Source organism: Mytilus trossulus, unplaced genomic scaffold, assembly GCF_036588685.1.
Source record: "Mytilus trossulus isolate FHL-02 unplaced genomic scaffold, PNRI_Mtr1.1.1.hap1 h1tg000373l__unscaffolded, whole genome shotgun sequence".
Lineage (NCBI taxonomy): Eukaryota > Metazoa > Mollusca > Bivalvia > Mytilida > Mytilidae > Mytilus > Mytilus trossulus.
The window spans coordinates 3,641,419-3,659,995 of NW_026963340.1; the positions used below are offsets into that span (position 1 = coordinate 3,641,419).

An 18,577-nucleotide genomic window follows, 5' to 3' on the forward strand; every position below is an offset into this window, starting at 1 on the left:
TTTCTTCATACATTTTAATTCCGAAATTTTCGATATCGATTCGATAGCTTGTTGTTATTGTCGATATCGACGATATCAACAGTATGTATTTTTATGATATCTTCATTCGTCGATATCGATTCGATATCGTATCGAAAAAGTTAATCTCGACATTGTGTTTTGTCACGGTGTATTCGTTTGTCGATATCGATTCGATATCGTGTCTATTTTGTCAATATCGTTTATATCGACATCTTGTTTGATCTTGGACATGTATGAATATTCCATATTCTAACTCGTCGTAGTTGCGAATCTATAAATCCAACACAGTCAAACGGATGCCCATTCGTCGGCAATGTGTTCATAATGACAGTCAAATGAAGAACAAGGAAGATCCATATTTTATAACCGCTATTTCTTGTAATTATGTACCACATCATTGCAAGACTTTTCGAAAAAAAAGTACACGTAGAGTCCATGTATTCTTTATTAAGTACATCATTGCCTACAATCGGCCATGTTCGATTTGTTAAACACCAACTTCTGTGATTGTGCTATCCATGGTTTATATCTTGGATATATAGATACATCAATATGATACACATGGACCCTGAAGGAAGATATCAATTTATTTGTTTATTTGGAAAGGGTAAAGGTGGTATACTGCCGAACAAGTTCAAAGTTGAGGACCCAAAATTCATCCTTCTGGCGAGTTGGTGTCAGGTATTGTTGAACTTGTACTTTATTTCAATTTCAAAATTCATAATTATTTGGATCTGAGCATCACTGATGAGTCTTATGTAGACGAAACGCGCGTCTGTCTTATTAAATTATAATCCTGGTACCTTTGATAACTATTTACACCACTGGGTCGATGCCACTGCTGGTGGACGTTCGAACCCGAGGGTATATCAAGCCCAGTAGTCCGAACTTTGGTGTTGACATGAATATCAATTATATGTTGTTTTTTTTATAATTTCCTGTTTACATAACGATGAATTTGTCGAAAAAACTAAGAATTTTCTTATCACAGACAGAGATTACCCTAACCTTATTTGTCACAACTGTTTAAAATTTTGGGTCCTCAATGCTCTACAACGTTGCACTTGTTCGGTTTTATAATTATTTTGATCTGGGCATCACTGATGAATGTTATGTACACGAAACGTTCGTCTGGCGTATTAAATTATAATCCTGGTCCCTTTGATGACTGTTCACATCGATTTTTTTTTAATTGTTTGGTAGATATGCCGTAACGTTTCTTTGTGATCCAATTGCGTTTCCAAAGGAACAAGTAATAAACATTTCTTATTTATATCAAAACAATGCTACAATCAAAACACGTATTGAAATTATGAACATTTCTAGGTCCAATTTTGTAGCAATGATGACCGTGGCAATATGAATGGTACTTGCCTGGTACTACATATCAACTGATTAGGTTAAGGGACATTTTAATCAATTTGTAACATCCTACCAAAATCACTGTAATACTGCAAAAAATAACGGGTGTTTAATTTTCAAACATTTGCATTCGATTCAAATTTTTGTTGTCTTGTTACATAAGTTTTAAATTATGTCCACATGTAACAACTCCCAGTTAAAAGCCTGAATTATTCGAAACAGCTCATGGTTTTCTACCCCAGGCGCAGACATACGCAGTTGTATTTTGGTGATTGTTGGTCAGCAATTCTATTCATCTGAGTGTTACCTTTGGCCTTCTGCATATTTTTTTATAATAAACGTCATATTGAGAAACAAGGGATAAGCCAAGTTACGTGAAAGTATTACATTATTTGCCAAATTACTATTAGTGAAATATAAGATAACATTTTTTATAAAACCTATTTGACAATTTGAATATTTTTTCTCAGTCATAATAACCTACCATTATTACCGAACTGAACAAAGACTTAGGTAGCAATACACAGTTAGGAGTTTAGTTTCGCATTATGGCCCCTGTGGATTTTTCAAATAGGAAAGTTATTGTGAAATAAAATTCATTTTTAGACAGATGAGTGTTAATTTAGCCTTCAAAGGTAGTTTATAAGAGCATCAAGATTATTTTTTACATGTTTTATGGGCTGTTTTCTGTTTGACAGTCCGTATTTTCATAGCTAGACCGGCCATCGGTCCAGAAATTAATGTACTGTTTACAAACACTCTTTTTCTACACGAAGTTTTTGACGCAATTTTACAAAAAAATGAGATGAAAGACATATGATTTTCATTGGATTTGCTGAATGATATATGTACACAGTTTCAGAAAAGGTATTACTTCAAGCAATTGAAATTCTACTTTTAGTCAAATTTTGGGGAAATATGTGACATCTTTCCCTCCCTTTTTGCAATATTTTATAACAAATAAATGCAGATTGTTGCCATGGATACACCAAAAAGAAATTATATTTTACCATTTTATATACTGGAAATAAAATCTATGAAAGATTCTGATTACATACATATGCCCATATATGACACAAACAGTAAGCTTGATATTGCAAGAAAGCAATGAAAAGGGAATGGTAAAATTCATAAGGGCTAATTTTATTATTTTTTCCTAACTGTTTATTGCTACCTTATGGCATACTTACCAAGCTCAGAATTATATAATTTAAGACTTTTCATGCCACAAATCTATTGATATTTAGATTCAAAATCAACTTCTGAGTAAATTAAGTGTTTAACAATGACAATATGTGTCAATTTTATTGTTTACAGTCCTTAGCAACCAAAATTAGACATTTTGACACTAGGCTTATATTTGTACTCTATCGGCTTAACGCTTGCTTCTGATGGATTGGGCTGCATGTAGTAGCACAAGTATTGAACGCGTTGGTTTTTTTCTTGCGAATATATCATATTATTGTTTTTATCAAGATTTCATGTTACATTTTGGCATATATTAGATGTATAGTTAAATCAGATGTAAGAAATTGATCCCCATCACCAAGTTTTTAATCAAGTCTTTGGTATGCAATAAGCATAAAGATTAACATTTTTATGATTAAAATTGCTCAATTTTGTACAATGGTGCATCATCAGAGATCTTATTATGATATTCAACATTAAAAAACTGCCAAAAGAGGTACAATTTTTAAGATTTGGCTAAACATTGAGGTAGAGACAAGATTTTACACTTTGACTTGGCACCTTTCTTAAAATCAGTTTTTGTCGCGTTTCAGTGTCAACTGCTAACTTTCATAAAATATTCATTACTCAACCAATTTTCAAAAATAAAAGGCCAATTTACTCGTTTTAGCTAGCAGAACTCAGAAAATAAGTTAAAAGGGAGAATTTGAAAAAAATATTTACTATTAAGGTAGCAATACACAGTTAGGAGTTTAGTTTCGCATTATGGCCCCTGTGGATTTTTCAAATAGGAAAGTTATTGTGAAATAAAATTCATTTTTAGACAGATGAGTGTTAATTTAGCCTTCAAAGGTAGTTTATAAGAGCATCAAGATTATTTTTTACATGTTTTATGGGCTGTTTTCTGTTTGACAGTCCGTATTTTCATAGCTAGACCGGCCATCGGTCCAGAAATTAATGTACTGTTTACAAACACTCTTTTTCTACACGAAGTTTTTGACGCAATTTTACAAAAAAATGAGATGAAAGACATATGATTTTCATTGGATTTGCTGAATGATATATGTACACAGTTTCAGAAAAGGTATTACTTCAAGCAATTAATTTTCTACTTTTAGTCAAATTTTGGGGAAATATGTGACATCTTTCCCTCCCTTTTTGCAATATTTTATAACAAATAAATGCAGATTGTTGCCATGGATACACCAAAAAGAAATTATATTTTACCATTTTATATACTGGAAATAAAATCTATGAAAGATTCTGATTACATACATATGCCCATATATGACACAAACAGTAAGCTTGATATTGCAAGAAAGCAATGAAAAGGGAATGGTAAAATTCATAAGGGCTAATTTTATTATTTTTCCCTAACTGTTTATTGCTACCTTAACACGACGGGTGCAGTATACGGTGTAGGAAATGCTTACCCTTCCGGATCACCTGATTTAACCCACGGTTTTTAGTGGAGTTCGTGTTGTTTCTTATTTATTATTTATTACTGTTGATGTAAATGTCCTTTGGTTTTGTGAGTCTTTATTTATTCCTTGTTTTTTATTGTTTTTGTCTTAGCTCAAAGCTGTTTGTCTTTACTTGGCTTTACAACTGTGCTTTTATATATTAAAAAAAAATGGTGTGATTGCAAATGAGACCCCTCTTCGCAAGATACCAAGTGAAACAGAAACTAACAACTTTAGGTGACGGTCAGTCTTCAACAATAAACAAAGCCCATACCGCATAGTCGATCAACTATAAACGCCCCGAAATTACAAATATAAAACAATTGGAACGAGAAAACTAACGGCCTAATTTGTAGACCAAAAAAATGAACAAAAAAACAAATATGTAACATAGCAACAAAAGACAATCACTGAATTACAGGCTCCTAACTTGGGACAGGCACATAAAAAATAAAAAATATAAAAATATAAAAATAATGCTTCTAAAATATCTGTGTGTGTATTTACATTCCCTGGATTTATGCAATTACAACTTAAAATATTGTATACAAGTGAAAGTTATTCTTTGTATATATTTTAGATAATGTTTTTTTGAAAATGGGTACATTTTTCAGGCAAAAATGATATCCCTGCCAAACAAGATCGATGTTACATCCCCCTCTCCTTGCTAATGTCAAATTTTAAATATCTGTTTGTATTGTGTACGCATTACATGCATTGATCATATAATGCTGAATAGACGGGTGCGCATGGATGTTACAATAGCAATCACCAACACAAAAGAAGTTTGGCCGAGCCGAGAGTCCCACGATGTTCTCAATTAAGAGATTAACCAGATTAATGAAAGTCGGACTAAGATTCAATATTCTATGAAAGGCTCACCACTTGTTATTCATGTAATACAATCTTCATACTATATACATTGTATAAAACAATAATTTTATAAGTTTAAATACAAGAACCATTCTATAAAGAAGTATGAGAGACTTATGAGGATCGAAAGATTAAAGTTGGAATTTCCATGTTCAATGTTGATTATTCAAAGATTTATGTTTTGATAAATCCAAGGTTAAAGTTGGAAATTCAAAGATTAAAGTTGATGGTACCATGATTGATGTTGATAATCAAAGATCTAAGTTATAATACCAAGATAAATGTTGATAATTTCAAGATTAAAGTCGACAATTTGAAAAAAAATGAATAGAAACTGACGGCCTTATACGCTTCAATATTGTACAGCAGTAGCTTTATGTTAAAATCAATATATATATACAAATATTTCCATTGAAGCGATGAAAGATTGTGAAAGTTAGCGAATATAAAGATCTATACATGTATAACTTTTCATACAAAAACAAACGTTCATGATATCAGATTTTTAGGTCAAATTTGATCTAAATCATCAAAAACAAATCGAGTCCTACATTTTCAGGTTAACAATGGATTACAAACCAACTTTCTTTGTTTTTTTTATGTTTATTCCGTCTTGTTGTTATAGCTTCAAGCATAGTAACAAATATAATCGGATACGGATATGGAAAACTACGAACTATGGATTCATTAATATTCGTTGAATATCAATTTTAGTGGGTTTCGTGGGTACAGGTGAACCACAAATTCAAATGTTCAACGAATAACAACTTTTCAATAGACTATGTATACAGAGATTTGCAAAACCACGAAATCAAACATCCACAAAAATACAAGTTTTCAGCAATCCACGAAAATGGATACCCACGAAAATACATGAATCCACTGTACATAAGTTTGTTAAATCAGGTGTAATCTTAGCCGCCAACCATATATAAAAATTTATAAAAAGTATTGTTATGTCAAATACATGACATACCAAATAAAATAAAACATTGTCATATTGAGGAAAACAGACTGTTAATCAGACTTTGTAAATTCGAGAACAAATAAACAAGCAGTATATTATTGTAAAAAAAGTCACGCCAAAGAAACCAGACGATCAGAAATCAAAATATGTAGACAAGTATCAAAATTTTTAAATGTTTATATTATTTACTAGTATATTTGTATAGCTAAGGGACTGTTTTTAAGAACTCAACCATTTCCGTTTGATGGCGAAAAAACCGTTAATCTACATTTGTCATCAGGCTGAAAAATCATTGGCCGACATTTGTGTGACGGTTGATAATACAGTGATCGAGTAAATTATTTGTAAAAATGATATGAAAGTTTTCTAATCCGCTTTCTGATTGTGAGATTCATTTCAAAAGTGATTTAAAAAATATATATATAAAAATATTAAAAAAAATGATATTCAAACCCAAATATTCCTTCCTTAATTATGATCAATAATCAACAAAATTTGTTTCCACAAAAAAGGGGAAGGGGCGTCCCCAAAACATCCTCCTCTGAAAAGGAGATACAAGTATTTCAAATCGTTATATAATAACGACATATGCATATTTTGCAACTGCGGTCTACATAATTTTACTTTCATATCCACAATTTCAAAAATGTGACATTTTTACGTGTTTTTAAATTCTGCTTTACAAGAAAATAAACGGATGTGTCTCATTATATTTTTTTGCTAATACACATATAGTGTTAACATATTTTAACCGGATCAATAACAATAATTGGACACTTCAATGATGGGTTTATTCCAAAACACCTATCTTTAGATGGACTGGTCTATTATAAGCGAACGGGTTAAACTCCGCCCAGTCAAGTGAAATAAATCAAGTAATAGTATTAGGTAATTGGGACGATGCCAGGAATTACAGATCATTACTTTAAATAAACGATAATAATGATTGTCATTTCTTTTCGTGGAAGACTTACTTATTGTTAAAACAAATAACAGGAAACTGAAAATATTTTTCCTTTGTTATAATTTTGATATCATATTGAGATGTGAAGCTGCAGAAAAAAATGGCTTGCATGGAAATGTATGAAATGGAGAATTCATCGGATGAACTTAGAGAGGACAAAGGAAATGACAATAAAAGCAGGCTTTGGAGAAAGCAATGGTTCAAAACCGTTCTTTTCACACTCGCAATGTCACTTTTGTCTGCAGTTTTTCTTTTGACTGTAATTCATTTTGCGGTGGGAGGTAAGTTAAGATATACATCTTTTTAATCCTGCATACATTTAAGAAGCCACAATAACTTAAAGACTTATCACCTTAGTTTTCATAGATATATATAGATTCTTACATTGATACCAGTGGATTATCGGATTTATCCAATCGAGATAGTTAAATTATCAATTTTAAAGTTCGAGCCGCCTCGGCGAGGACTTTCAAATTTATAATTTTACTATCGAGATTGGATAAATCCGATAATCCACGAGTAACTATGTAAGAATCTGTTTCTCTAATGATGAAAAAGACATTTTCTTTTTTTGTTTACCGAAAATCCCCCTCGAGTGCCTTTCACATTGCACGAAGTTGTCAATTTCATTAACACCTGTTATCATATTTTGGTTCATCCAGTCAGCTAAAAAGGTCATGACCCTTAAAATCATCCAATGATCTTTTGAGATCACCAGCAACCACACGTTGATTAGATTTTTTTATACAATGGGTTCAGAAAGGGATAAATCTCCATAGAATAAGAGAAACGGTAATCTTCGTATGTGTGCATGCTAACAACTGTTATTTAAGTAAATGCATAAATAACTTATATCTGATTGTTTAGAAAAAATACAGATATAGCTAGATAATACAATTAAGTATATTATAAAGTAATGCATTTTGAACATAATTCTATATAATTCTATTCTTGTAATTGGTATAAACAAATGATAACATAATTACAAACCTTATCTTGAATTATATCTAATTCTTCGAAATTTACTGTAGACGTAACTTTGTTATCGTTGATACAGCCGTGTGAGTGGTTTTGCTTTGCTATTTTTGTGTGCTGTCCTAGGTTGTTTTACAAATTCGTTGTTATTCTGTGGTAAGGATGTCGAAATGAACTATTGCATTGTTTATTTGTGTATTTATCTGTCCTAACTAATCTTGAATTTATTTGTACTGTATTCCTGTCAAGTAATGTTGTCATTTAAGTCGTATACTTACCTTTGCCATAAAAGCGCGAGTTTTGGTTTACCATAATACCATGTTCAACCCACCATTTTTTCTTACGATGTCCTGTAACAAGTCAGGTAAATGGCAGTTGTTATCTTATATTTCGTTACTATGTGTGTTGTATTGGCGCACCTTTTTTTTTATGTAAATGAAATGCATGTACTACTTTTGCAATTGATATAAAACCTATCATACATGTATGAGTGTTTACATTATCAAACTGAAATCATAAACATCAGAGTGTAAAACCCTTATAGAAAACTTTGACGTATTCCCCGTGTCCATATGATAATTCAGTAAAACTTCAGAAACACAACCAAAGACGTACGATATGACAACGTGTCTTTCAATGAAAGATTGTTACAGTATATCTTGAAGTTGAAGTCAAATTGAAAAGGCATTTGACTTCTATAAGTATTAAAATTTGCTGTTATTTTTAGGAAAGAGTTTGGACTCACGTTAAAGAACCTTCAATTGTTCTATAACCAATTTTATTCATTAAGTACACAAAGAACTAATACATATCGATTCACCATATAAATCCCTTTGAAAAGCCTCAATTAAACTTTTGCGACTTCTAGCTCCGATCTGCACTTCTTTTTAGGGGACAAAAAGTATTTATTTTCCTGACATATTTGATATTTTTTTAGTGTTTTATCAGAAATCGGGTAGTTGGTTCTCCCGCTTGAATTATTTTACATTTTGTCACGACCAATCTTAAATAGCTGGTTATAAAAATTTGCTTTGTCCACTATTGAAGGCCATCCGGTGACCTTTTGTTGCTTAGAAATCCGATTTATTTAAAACATGACGTCATACTAATGAAAACAACAACGCTATAGGTTCCTCCATTTTGTTTACTTCTAAACTCTAATAATAATGATTAAACAAAATTTGAAGTAGGTACAAGTTACTTTTTTTCTGTTATATTGCATTATTCACACGTTTACTGATTTCAGTAATCTTTTTCAACATGGCGGCTCCTTCGTTACAAAATGTCATCAGCGAATTTGACGGTAGTTTACGAGAAAAAAATGGCAATTAAAAATGGCAAATGTAGGGTTTGGGTATTAAATCACATTTTTCTAGCAGTTATTTAAGAAATAATTCATGTAAGCTACAGAATTATTATATGTTTTCCCAATTTATCTAACAGTGGTTAAAATAGAACAGACACTCACACGGCATACCCACAATAGCTTCAGTTTTTTAATGACAGTATTTGTCCTATTAGAATCGAAATGATTCATTGAAGAGTATTACCGTATAACTTTGAAGTTGAAGTAAAATTCAAAGGTCAAACTTTAAACAAAACCCTAAAATCGAATATAAGTAACTCATACTGAAATGAATCTAATGAATGAATTCAAAGCTTTTCAAAGTAACGTATTTTAATTTTTTTTTAATTGATGTATTTTGTTACGGTCAACTACAGCAGACATTGGTCACACTTGTGAAACACAGCATGCACAATTGGCAGATATACATGACAATGGTATAAAACATCAGGACGTGGAGAACTCAAATAATTTAACGTATTCTAGTCTTTAAAAAAAACCTGAATAATGACAAAATAAAACTATTAGAATAAATCTCCGAATAAACGTTTATATTTTTAGAAATATAAAAATATGGTAAAACTTTTTCATAGTGATTGACTTTTGTTTCACTAAATCAGTTAAACTAAAAATTGTTATTCCATTGCGTAATATATAAAATCATGGTCTTCGAATAGTTTGCATGTCTTAGTGTCAGAGGATGCAGGTTTGGTACACAACCAGGTCAAGTCATATAAAATTTATATATATATTTTCCGTTTTCACTTTTTTGCAGTAACATATTTTTCATTGGGTTCATATGATTTTTTTATTTTTATTTTAGTCCAACTACAGCATCAATTTGATTCACAGGATACAAAGTTGGCAGTTCTACTAACACAGATTAAATTCAATACAAAACTACGTAAATATTAACGAGTTTATCACATGTTATAAGTATGCTTCTTTTGACTGAATGCCTCGTTCTACACAAATTGACTCTGACAACTATATTTATCATCTCTCGAACAAAGGAACAGTAAAGCTTGGTTGTCTTTGTATGTACTAAATTTTCTGCTCTTTGTTTATTTTTTGTTTATTTTTTTTTTGCATTGTCATCATTAGGTGCATATAAACGAGGAAAACAAGACTTGACAGTATTAAAGATCACAGGAAACGATGTTTAACTTTTTTGTTTTTATTTATTAGATATAAACTTTGTTTTATGCGGGAAAAAAATAAGAAATATTGTCAAAATTCGTATATATATCCATAAAACCCCCTCCGAAAGTTCTGTCAGTATCGGTTGTGTTCATGACTTACTTCCCTTAAATTAAATTTTTTGTCTGCGTCAAATCTATAAAGGTTTCGATATCAATTAAGCATTGAATTTAATATTGTATATAAAAACAGCCTAGAATATCGAAATACGCCACTTGATGTTTTTGTATTACAAGACGATTATGTTATCAAAAAATCGTTTTTGATGTGTTTTGTCATTTGATTTTGCCATGTGATTATGGACTTTTCGATTAGATTTTCCTCTGAGTTCAGTATTTTTTCATTTTACTTTTTTCTAATCTTACTCAAGTATAACATGTATAAGGGAAATGACAATACTTCCAACGATTGTTTGAAAATAGATATTCTGACCACTCAAATATTGAACAATTTTGCTCTAAAACAATATGGAATCACCATACATTGTCTCAAAATATAAAATATATTTATAGAAAGCTTAGAAACAAGAAGAAAACAGTGCCCTTTGAACAGTTCCTATCCGGTTCCGAGGCCAGTTCTAACAAAAAAGTGGTTTTCGACAACCCTTAGTTGTTTTCTTTAAACTCTCAAACTTTGCAACTTCTTCGAAATGACAGAATTTGAGTAGAAATGATCAATTTTGATTTAAAAGTTATTAAACAAATAAAAAGTCACACCACAAACAAAACTGTACACGGTAAGGCCAAATCTTATACGATCAATGCATATTTACGGCGACATCGCCTTAGTGGTCTCATGGTATTGTGCTAATATCGATTGGGGGGTGTCGAATGTTTGATCCTCGGCTGGATCAATTAAAGATTTATAAATTAATATTTGCTGCTTATCCGCTAGGCATGCGGCATTAAGTAATTTAGAACAAAAGGATCGTTTAAGGATGGTATATTTTCGTATGACCTTTTACCTTTTTATTTGAATATTCAGTATTCTAAGATCATGATTGATTTTCTCACCGGAAGAACAACTTAAATTAAAGACATAAAATGACAACCTAAAAGAGGGACAAAATATACCAGAGGAACAGTCAAACTCATAAATCGAAAATACACTGACAACGCCATGGCTAAAAAGGAAAATGACAAACAGACAACAATAGTACACATGACACAACATAGAAAACTAAAGAATAAGCAACACGAACCCCACCAAAAACTAGGGGTAATCTAAATGTATATTTATATATTTACTATGTTTTCATATCATAGTTAGCAATATAAGTTGTGAAAACGGATGGGAGCTGTATAAAAAACATTGTTATAAATTTGAGGAAAAAACGGAAACACGCAAAAAAGCTCAGGTAATTAGACTGTAATCACTGGTAGATCACATGAACAACACTTTTTGAGTAGCAAAAGTTAGTTAGTGCAATGTTTTGTCTTGATATGAGTTTAAAGTCTTTTAACATAGGATCCGGCAAGCAGAAGTTTTTTCGGCATTTTAACAATATAAATATAACATACAAAAATAATCGTAATGTTTCTATTGTTTTATACAATTGAGTCAGGTTGAATGAATATTTGTTCATTTTGCCTGTGGATAGAATTGGTTAAAAAAAGGACGTGCCAAATAAATGTACAAACAATCTAAAGAGAACATTCAAAACTTTAAAGTCGAAGAAAAACTTGCAACACCATGTCAAAGACGAAAACTGTTTAAATACAAACAGATTCAGAAAAACTAAATAGAAAACGAGATATTGAGCAACAGGAATCCCGCTCAAACCTGGGGGTTGTTGCAGGTTCTCCTAATTGATAGAAGATGCTGGTCCATATATGCCACCTGTCAAGTTCGTAATGATAAGAACACATTTCGATAATTCGTCTCCTTCGATGATGACTTTTCAATAACCAATACATTACAAACTTTTTTTTAAACCCGCGATGATTTAAAGCTTATGTGTTTAAAGGAACTGGTGTTTTGTTAAAGACAACATATGAATGTGGTGTGATTGCCAACTTGACAACTATCCACCAGATCCAAAAAATTACGTGGATGCAAGCAAATACAGGTTCTTGTTTTTCTTCTAATAAATCACCAAATTTATAATTTAGCATGAGTGAATCGATTTTGAAGTTGAATATATATATATCGCTCACGATACAAATAAATAACTTTAATGGGGTTTTTTTCTGGTACCCATTCGAAACCGATGATCAGTTGCTCCCCATATAATTGGGGACTAACTGTAATACAGATCGATAGTCAATTTCAACTATCTGTTTAGTTCAGTGTGTTTGATGCACATACCAATGTTACTGCTCCATATGAGGAATGGACAGTAAATGTCTTTTAAGTGATGTATGAGTTTTATGTTAATAGTGATCCACATATCTTATTAAAACGCTTCCTTTTAAGTTGGAGGAGCCAATTACGTCAATTATTTGGATGCAGATACAACTTTTTTGGCAAAACTATGTCAACTTTGCCAAATTGAATAACAATTTAAGTTTAAGTAATACTACCTTACTCATATCAATATCCTTTATAATACCAATTACGCTTTTATTGCAGTTTCAGTCACATGCATGTATAACTCTATTGTTTGTAACGAACATTTTGATTGGATAACGTCATCAATGTTCATGGCATTGGTGCCATGAATACTTACGCGCATGCGCATACGACAGATTGTAAAAGTATGACAGTTTATCCATTATTTAAGAATACATGTTGTTTTCAACAGGAGAAATGCAGCAAGGAAAATGCTTCTCTGGTGAAAATTGATGATGCAGATGAAAATTCATTCATATATTCCGCTGGAGGTAAATATTTATCCATTATTGTGTAATCCTAAATAATTAATGATCATTCGAAATTAACAAATGTTCTTGTTGCTCAGTTTTTAGTTTCTATGTAGTGTTTTGTATACTGTTCTTAGTCTTTTCGTCGTTTTTCGTTGTTTATATATGTATGACTATGTCACTCTGTTTTCGAATAAATTAGTTTGAATTCTCTCTTTGGCAAACAGAATTGTGAATGCAACTTTGCTTGTTTCTGAATCCTAGATATGTATTTCAAGTGTATTATAGTTTAATTTTCTGATTAACTAAACACATATTTTTTATATTAAATATCTCTTTAGGGTCTTTCCACACTTTTTGCAATGGTTACAATTTTGTGAAACGATTCTCGAATTGTCATCCAGCATGTTCATTTTTATATGCATTAGCATTGCATTTTTTAAAAGAATTGATACTAAAAGGGAACGAAACGCGTCATGCGATAGTAAAGATTTTGAGGGCATGTTTCAGAGCGTTACGCACAATTATTTACCATACCACAGTTCCATGTTGTGAACAATACGAAAAACACCTCCATTGAAAAAAGAAATTTTAACAAAGGGGGCAAAAGATACCAGAGGGAGAGTCATAGATCTAAAAAATAAAAAAAAATGACCACGCCACGACTAACGAAGAAAGAGATAAACAGACAATAAGAGTACACAAGACAAAGCATAGAAAACCGAAGACTAAGCAACACGAACCCACGAAAAACTGGATGTATAATTAATGAGACTTATCAAAGAAATCGGCTACATGCCAATAAGTTACTTAATATACTTAGATATAGGAAGATGTTGTATGAATGCCAATGAGACAACACTCTATCCAAATCACAATTTACAAAAAAAATCAATTATAGGTCAAAGTACGATCCTCAACATGGAGCCTTGGATTACATCTAACAGCAAGCTAAAAAGGGCCCTAAAATGACTAATAAAAAAAAACATTCAAACGGAAAATTCAACGATCTAATCTATATAAAAAACGAGAAACGAAAAAACGCATATGAAACACATCAACAAACAACTACTATCAATGTTAAAATACAAATGTACAAGAACCACTCACTGATACTTAATGTACAAGAACCACTCACTGATACTTAATGTACAAGAACCACTCACTGATACTTAATGTACAAGAACCACTCACTGATACTTAATGTACAAGAACCACTCACTGATACTTAATGTACAAGAACCACTCACTGATACTTAATGTACAAGAACCACTCACTGATACTTAATGTACAAGAACCACTCACTGATACTTTATATGCCAAGACACTGTCCTTGTGAAAATTTGATTACTATAATAATTGAAAGAGTTAATCGTTACTGTATGCCGGCAGACCACTACCTACAATTTTGCTTTCCTACTTTTCTTTGCTGTTTTTTTTATAGGTTTGACAGAAACACGAGGATCTGGGTTTTTTTTTTTTTTTGGGGGGGGGGGGGGGGGGGTATTATCTGTTTCGGTTAATCACAATTTTAAATAAAAAATTTAAAAAATGTTTTTTTTTGCAAATGATAGTTCTTTTCAATGCATGTATTGCTTTCAAATGGTGGAAGAACAACGGTTTACAAACAAATGCATACCGAGAGATAACTGATGCCCTACCGTCATTTTATACGTGTGTAGCAGAATTGCCTATCAATATTAAAATACAAATGTACAAGTACCACTCTTTGATACTTTGTATGCCAAATATACTGTTTTTGTGAACAATTTGATTACTATCATAATTGAAAGAGTTAATCGTAATTTTATGCCGGCAGACCATAACCTACAACTTTGCCTTCCTACTTTTCTTTTGCCTGTTTTTTTTTATAGGTTCGCCAGATATACGAGTAATGGTAGAATGTAAGCATAATTTAACTGTTTTATGTGTACATTAGAGTTATTTACCTCTTTTCTATTATGATTGCACACGGACAAGAATAAATGTAAAGCAGTTTGTTTTGAAACAAAAGGTGAACCATGCAATTCAGTTAATAACCTCACTCCTATGTAGATGCTTATACATATTTACAAAAACAATGTGTTTTATTTTGCAATATAATACAACAGCTCACCTCTCATATCAGTGAAAACAAATTCGGCTGTGTAACTGTTAAACACTATTTCATTTTCAAAAATAGTCTTTGATCTAGACATATGTATGTCTACTATGTCGATAATGGCCTTTTGATTTAGATTAAACTTGTATTTACTATCATGATCTCCTTGAAAAAGGATTGCTACTTACAATGCAAATATCGAATAAAGGTTCTCTGCACTTTTGAAGCTTTGCAAAATTATTTTTATTTGAATTCCATCTGTTATAATCGGATATCCCCTCATACGACAGGTGACTTTACACTAAAGTGATTGAAATATGTGTATCGCAATTTTTTTAATGGAAATAGTCATCTGAATATCTACTGCCCAGTGTTCCTCTTCATTTGTCATCAAAGGTAACAAATGTATTTTCAAGTTCATTTGTTCATGCAGTTTGGTTTTATTTTATTTTATCTTTTTCGATGTACACCAAATTTTGTGAGAAAAGAGATTTAATTATCTTTATTTTCTGTAATGTTAGCTGCCTGATACAATAATTTAATATGAAAAAAATTGACATGATTGTTTTAAGTTGATGATGTATTGCATTGCCATTGATGTTCGCATGTGCTTCACATCTCAGTTTTATTCATAAAAATCGGAAACATATACGCTAATTCTTACTATACTTTTAAAGCAAATGTACTATTTGATCTTACAATTTTTTCCGGACAGGGCGCGACGTCTACTGGACCAGTGGAATCCGTATTAATGAAAATAACTGGATGTGGACTGCTGATGGAACGCACGTTACCTATGACAACTTCGACTCGAACGAACCAAATAATAACAATGGCATTGAAGATTGCATCATCGTGAGGAATGATGGAACATGGAACGATTATATATGTAATAGAACTTTATACTACATTTGTGAAAAACGAGCTTGAAAATAAAATAAAGAGAGACTGACCTTGGATTGAAATATTTCTGACTTACTTTTTGTAGAAACTGTTGAAAAAATACCTCCAATAAAATATGTATTTATCATTAGTTATGTTGTCTTTAAACTATCTGTCAGTAACTGAAAGTACTCTCAAATCGTACTTTCTTGTTAATTTGACCTGTTGTAATGCGTTTTTGTTATTTAATGTTAACTTTTCACTTCTTCGTACTATGAACATCATTTTTTTTCCTTTCTCCTTTTATACTGTATAAACATCAGACCTCCGGTTTTATTGAGCACCAATGTTTTATTGTTTTATTGTTGATATTCACCCCACATGTACCAAATTTAAGAATATTTTAATTGATACACAAGAAATTTCTTGGTGTTCCTAAACGGAAGGTTATACAGACAGAAGAAGTATGCTTAACAACACAATTATTTTCATTTACATGGCTATAATTTTAATATAACAAATGTATGGCAAGCCGTTTTGCTATTTATTCTTACTTCAAGATATCTCATAAACTTTATAAGATATCTTATATAGTTTATAAGATATCTTATATAGTTTATAAGATATCTTATATAGTTTATAAGATATTTCATATAGTTTTTAAGATATCTTATATAGTTTATAAGATATCTCATATAATTTATAAGATATCTTATATAATTGTCTTTATAAGATATATCATAAACTATATAAGATATCTTATAAACTATATAAAATATCTTATAAACTTTATAAGATATCTTATATAAAAATTGTTTATAAGATATCTCATATACTTTATAAGATATCTTATAAACTTTAGAAGATATCTTATAAAGTATATAAGATATCTTATAAATTTTAGGAGATATCTTATATAATATATAAGATATCTCCTATAATATATAAAATATCTCATAAAAATGAAATTATATAAGATATCTTATATATTATAGGAGATATCTTATATATTATAGGAGATATCTTATATATTATAGGAGATATCCTATTTAGTTTATATAATATCTCATAAATATTATAAGATATCTCCTTAAGTTTATAAGATATCTCCTAAAGTTTATTTAGGACTTACATATATAAGTTACAATATATCTTATATAGTTTATAAGATATCTTATATAATTTATCAGATACCTTATATAATTGTCTTTATAAGATATCTCATAAACTATATAAGATATCTTATAAACTATATAAGATATCTTATAAACTATATAAGATATCTTATAAACTATATAAGATATCTTATAAACTATATAAGATATCTTATAAACTATATAAGATATCTTATAAACCATATAAGATATCTTATAAACTATATAATATATCTTATAAATTATATAAGATATCTTATATAAAAGTTGTTTATAAGATATCTCATATACTTTATAAGATATCTTATAAACTTTAAGAGACATCTTATAAACTTTATAAGATATCTTATAAACTATATAAGATATCTTATAAACTTTAGGAGATATCTTATAAACTTTAGGAGATATCTTATAAAAATGAAATTATGTAAGATATCTTATAAAAATGGAATTTTATAAGATATCTTATATATTAAATGAGATATCTTATATATTATATAAGATATCTTATATATTATATAAGATATCTTATATATTATATAAGATATCTTATATATTATATAAGATATCTTATATATTAAATGAGATATCTTATAAATTATATAAGATATCTTATATATAATAGGAGATATCTTGAAATTCGAATAAATAGTAAAACGGCTTGCCATACAAAGGCGTAATTTTTTTCAAAGATGATGTTTTTTCTGAAATTGTTTAGCATTTCACAGCGCTACAATATTTTTACTTTAATTATTTATCCCTTTTTTTTTTTATTAACTTTGCATTTACACTGTCTCATAAATCAATTGTATTCGTTAAGTGTAAGTTCATTTGTGTTACTACGTCTTTTGATTGATTTATAAAATTGAGAATGGAAATGGGGAATGTGTCAAAGAGACAACAACCCGACCAAAATAAAAAAAAACCACAACAGCAGAAGGTCACCAACAGGTCTTCAATGTAGCGAGAAATTCCCGCACCCGGAGGCGTCCTTCAGCTGGCCCCTAAACAAATTAAGCTATTCCAATTGATATTTTATAGTGTGTCTTTCTATGATGTGATGTTACATTATTGTTTTAGATAAGGGTGAAGGTTTGGTACAATTAAAACGCTTAAACCCGATGCAATTGTTTGCACCTGTCAGGAATCTGATGTTCAGTAGTTTTCGTTTGTTGATGTGGTTCATAAGTGTTTCTTGATTCTCGTTTTTTTTTTATATATAGATTAGACCGTTGGTTTTCCCGTTTGAATGGTTTTACACTAGTAAATGGTTTGCTTTA

The 18,577-nt window shown here is 30.5% G+C and overlaps 1 protein-coding gene across 1 annotated transcript; it reads left to right on the forward strand.

Moving 5' to 3' along the window:
• The first annotated feature begins 6,917 nt into the window (after window positions 1-6,917).
• LOC134701903 (C-type lectin domain family 17, member A-like) lies at window positions 6,918-16,220 on the forward strand. Its single transcript, XM_063563010.1, has 6 exons — window positions 6,918-7,119; window positions 9,982-10,062; window positions 11,624-11,715; window positions 13,102-13,180; window positions 15,035-15,064; window positions 15,977-16,220. The coding sequence occupies exons 1-6, from the start codon at window positions 6,939-6,941 to the stop codon at window positions 16,189-16,191; spliced, it is 678 nt and encodes a 225-aa protein (XP_063419080.1). The 5' UTR covers window positions 6,918-6,938; the 3' UTR covers window positions 16,192-16,220.
• Window positions 16,221-18,577: the final 2,357 nt, after the last annotated feature.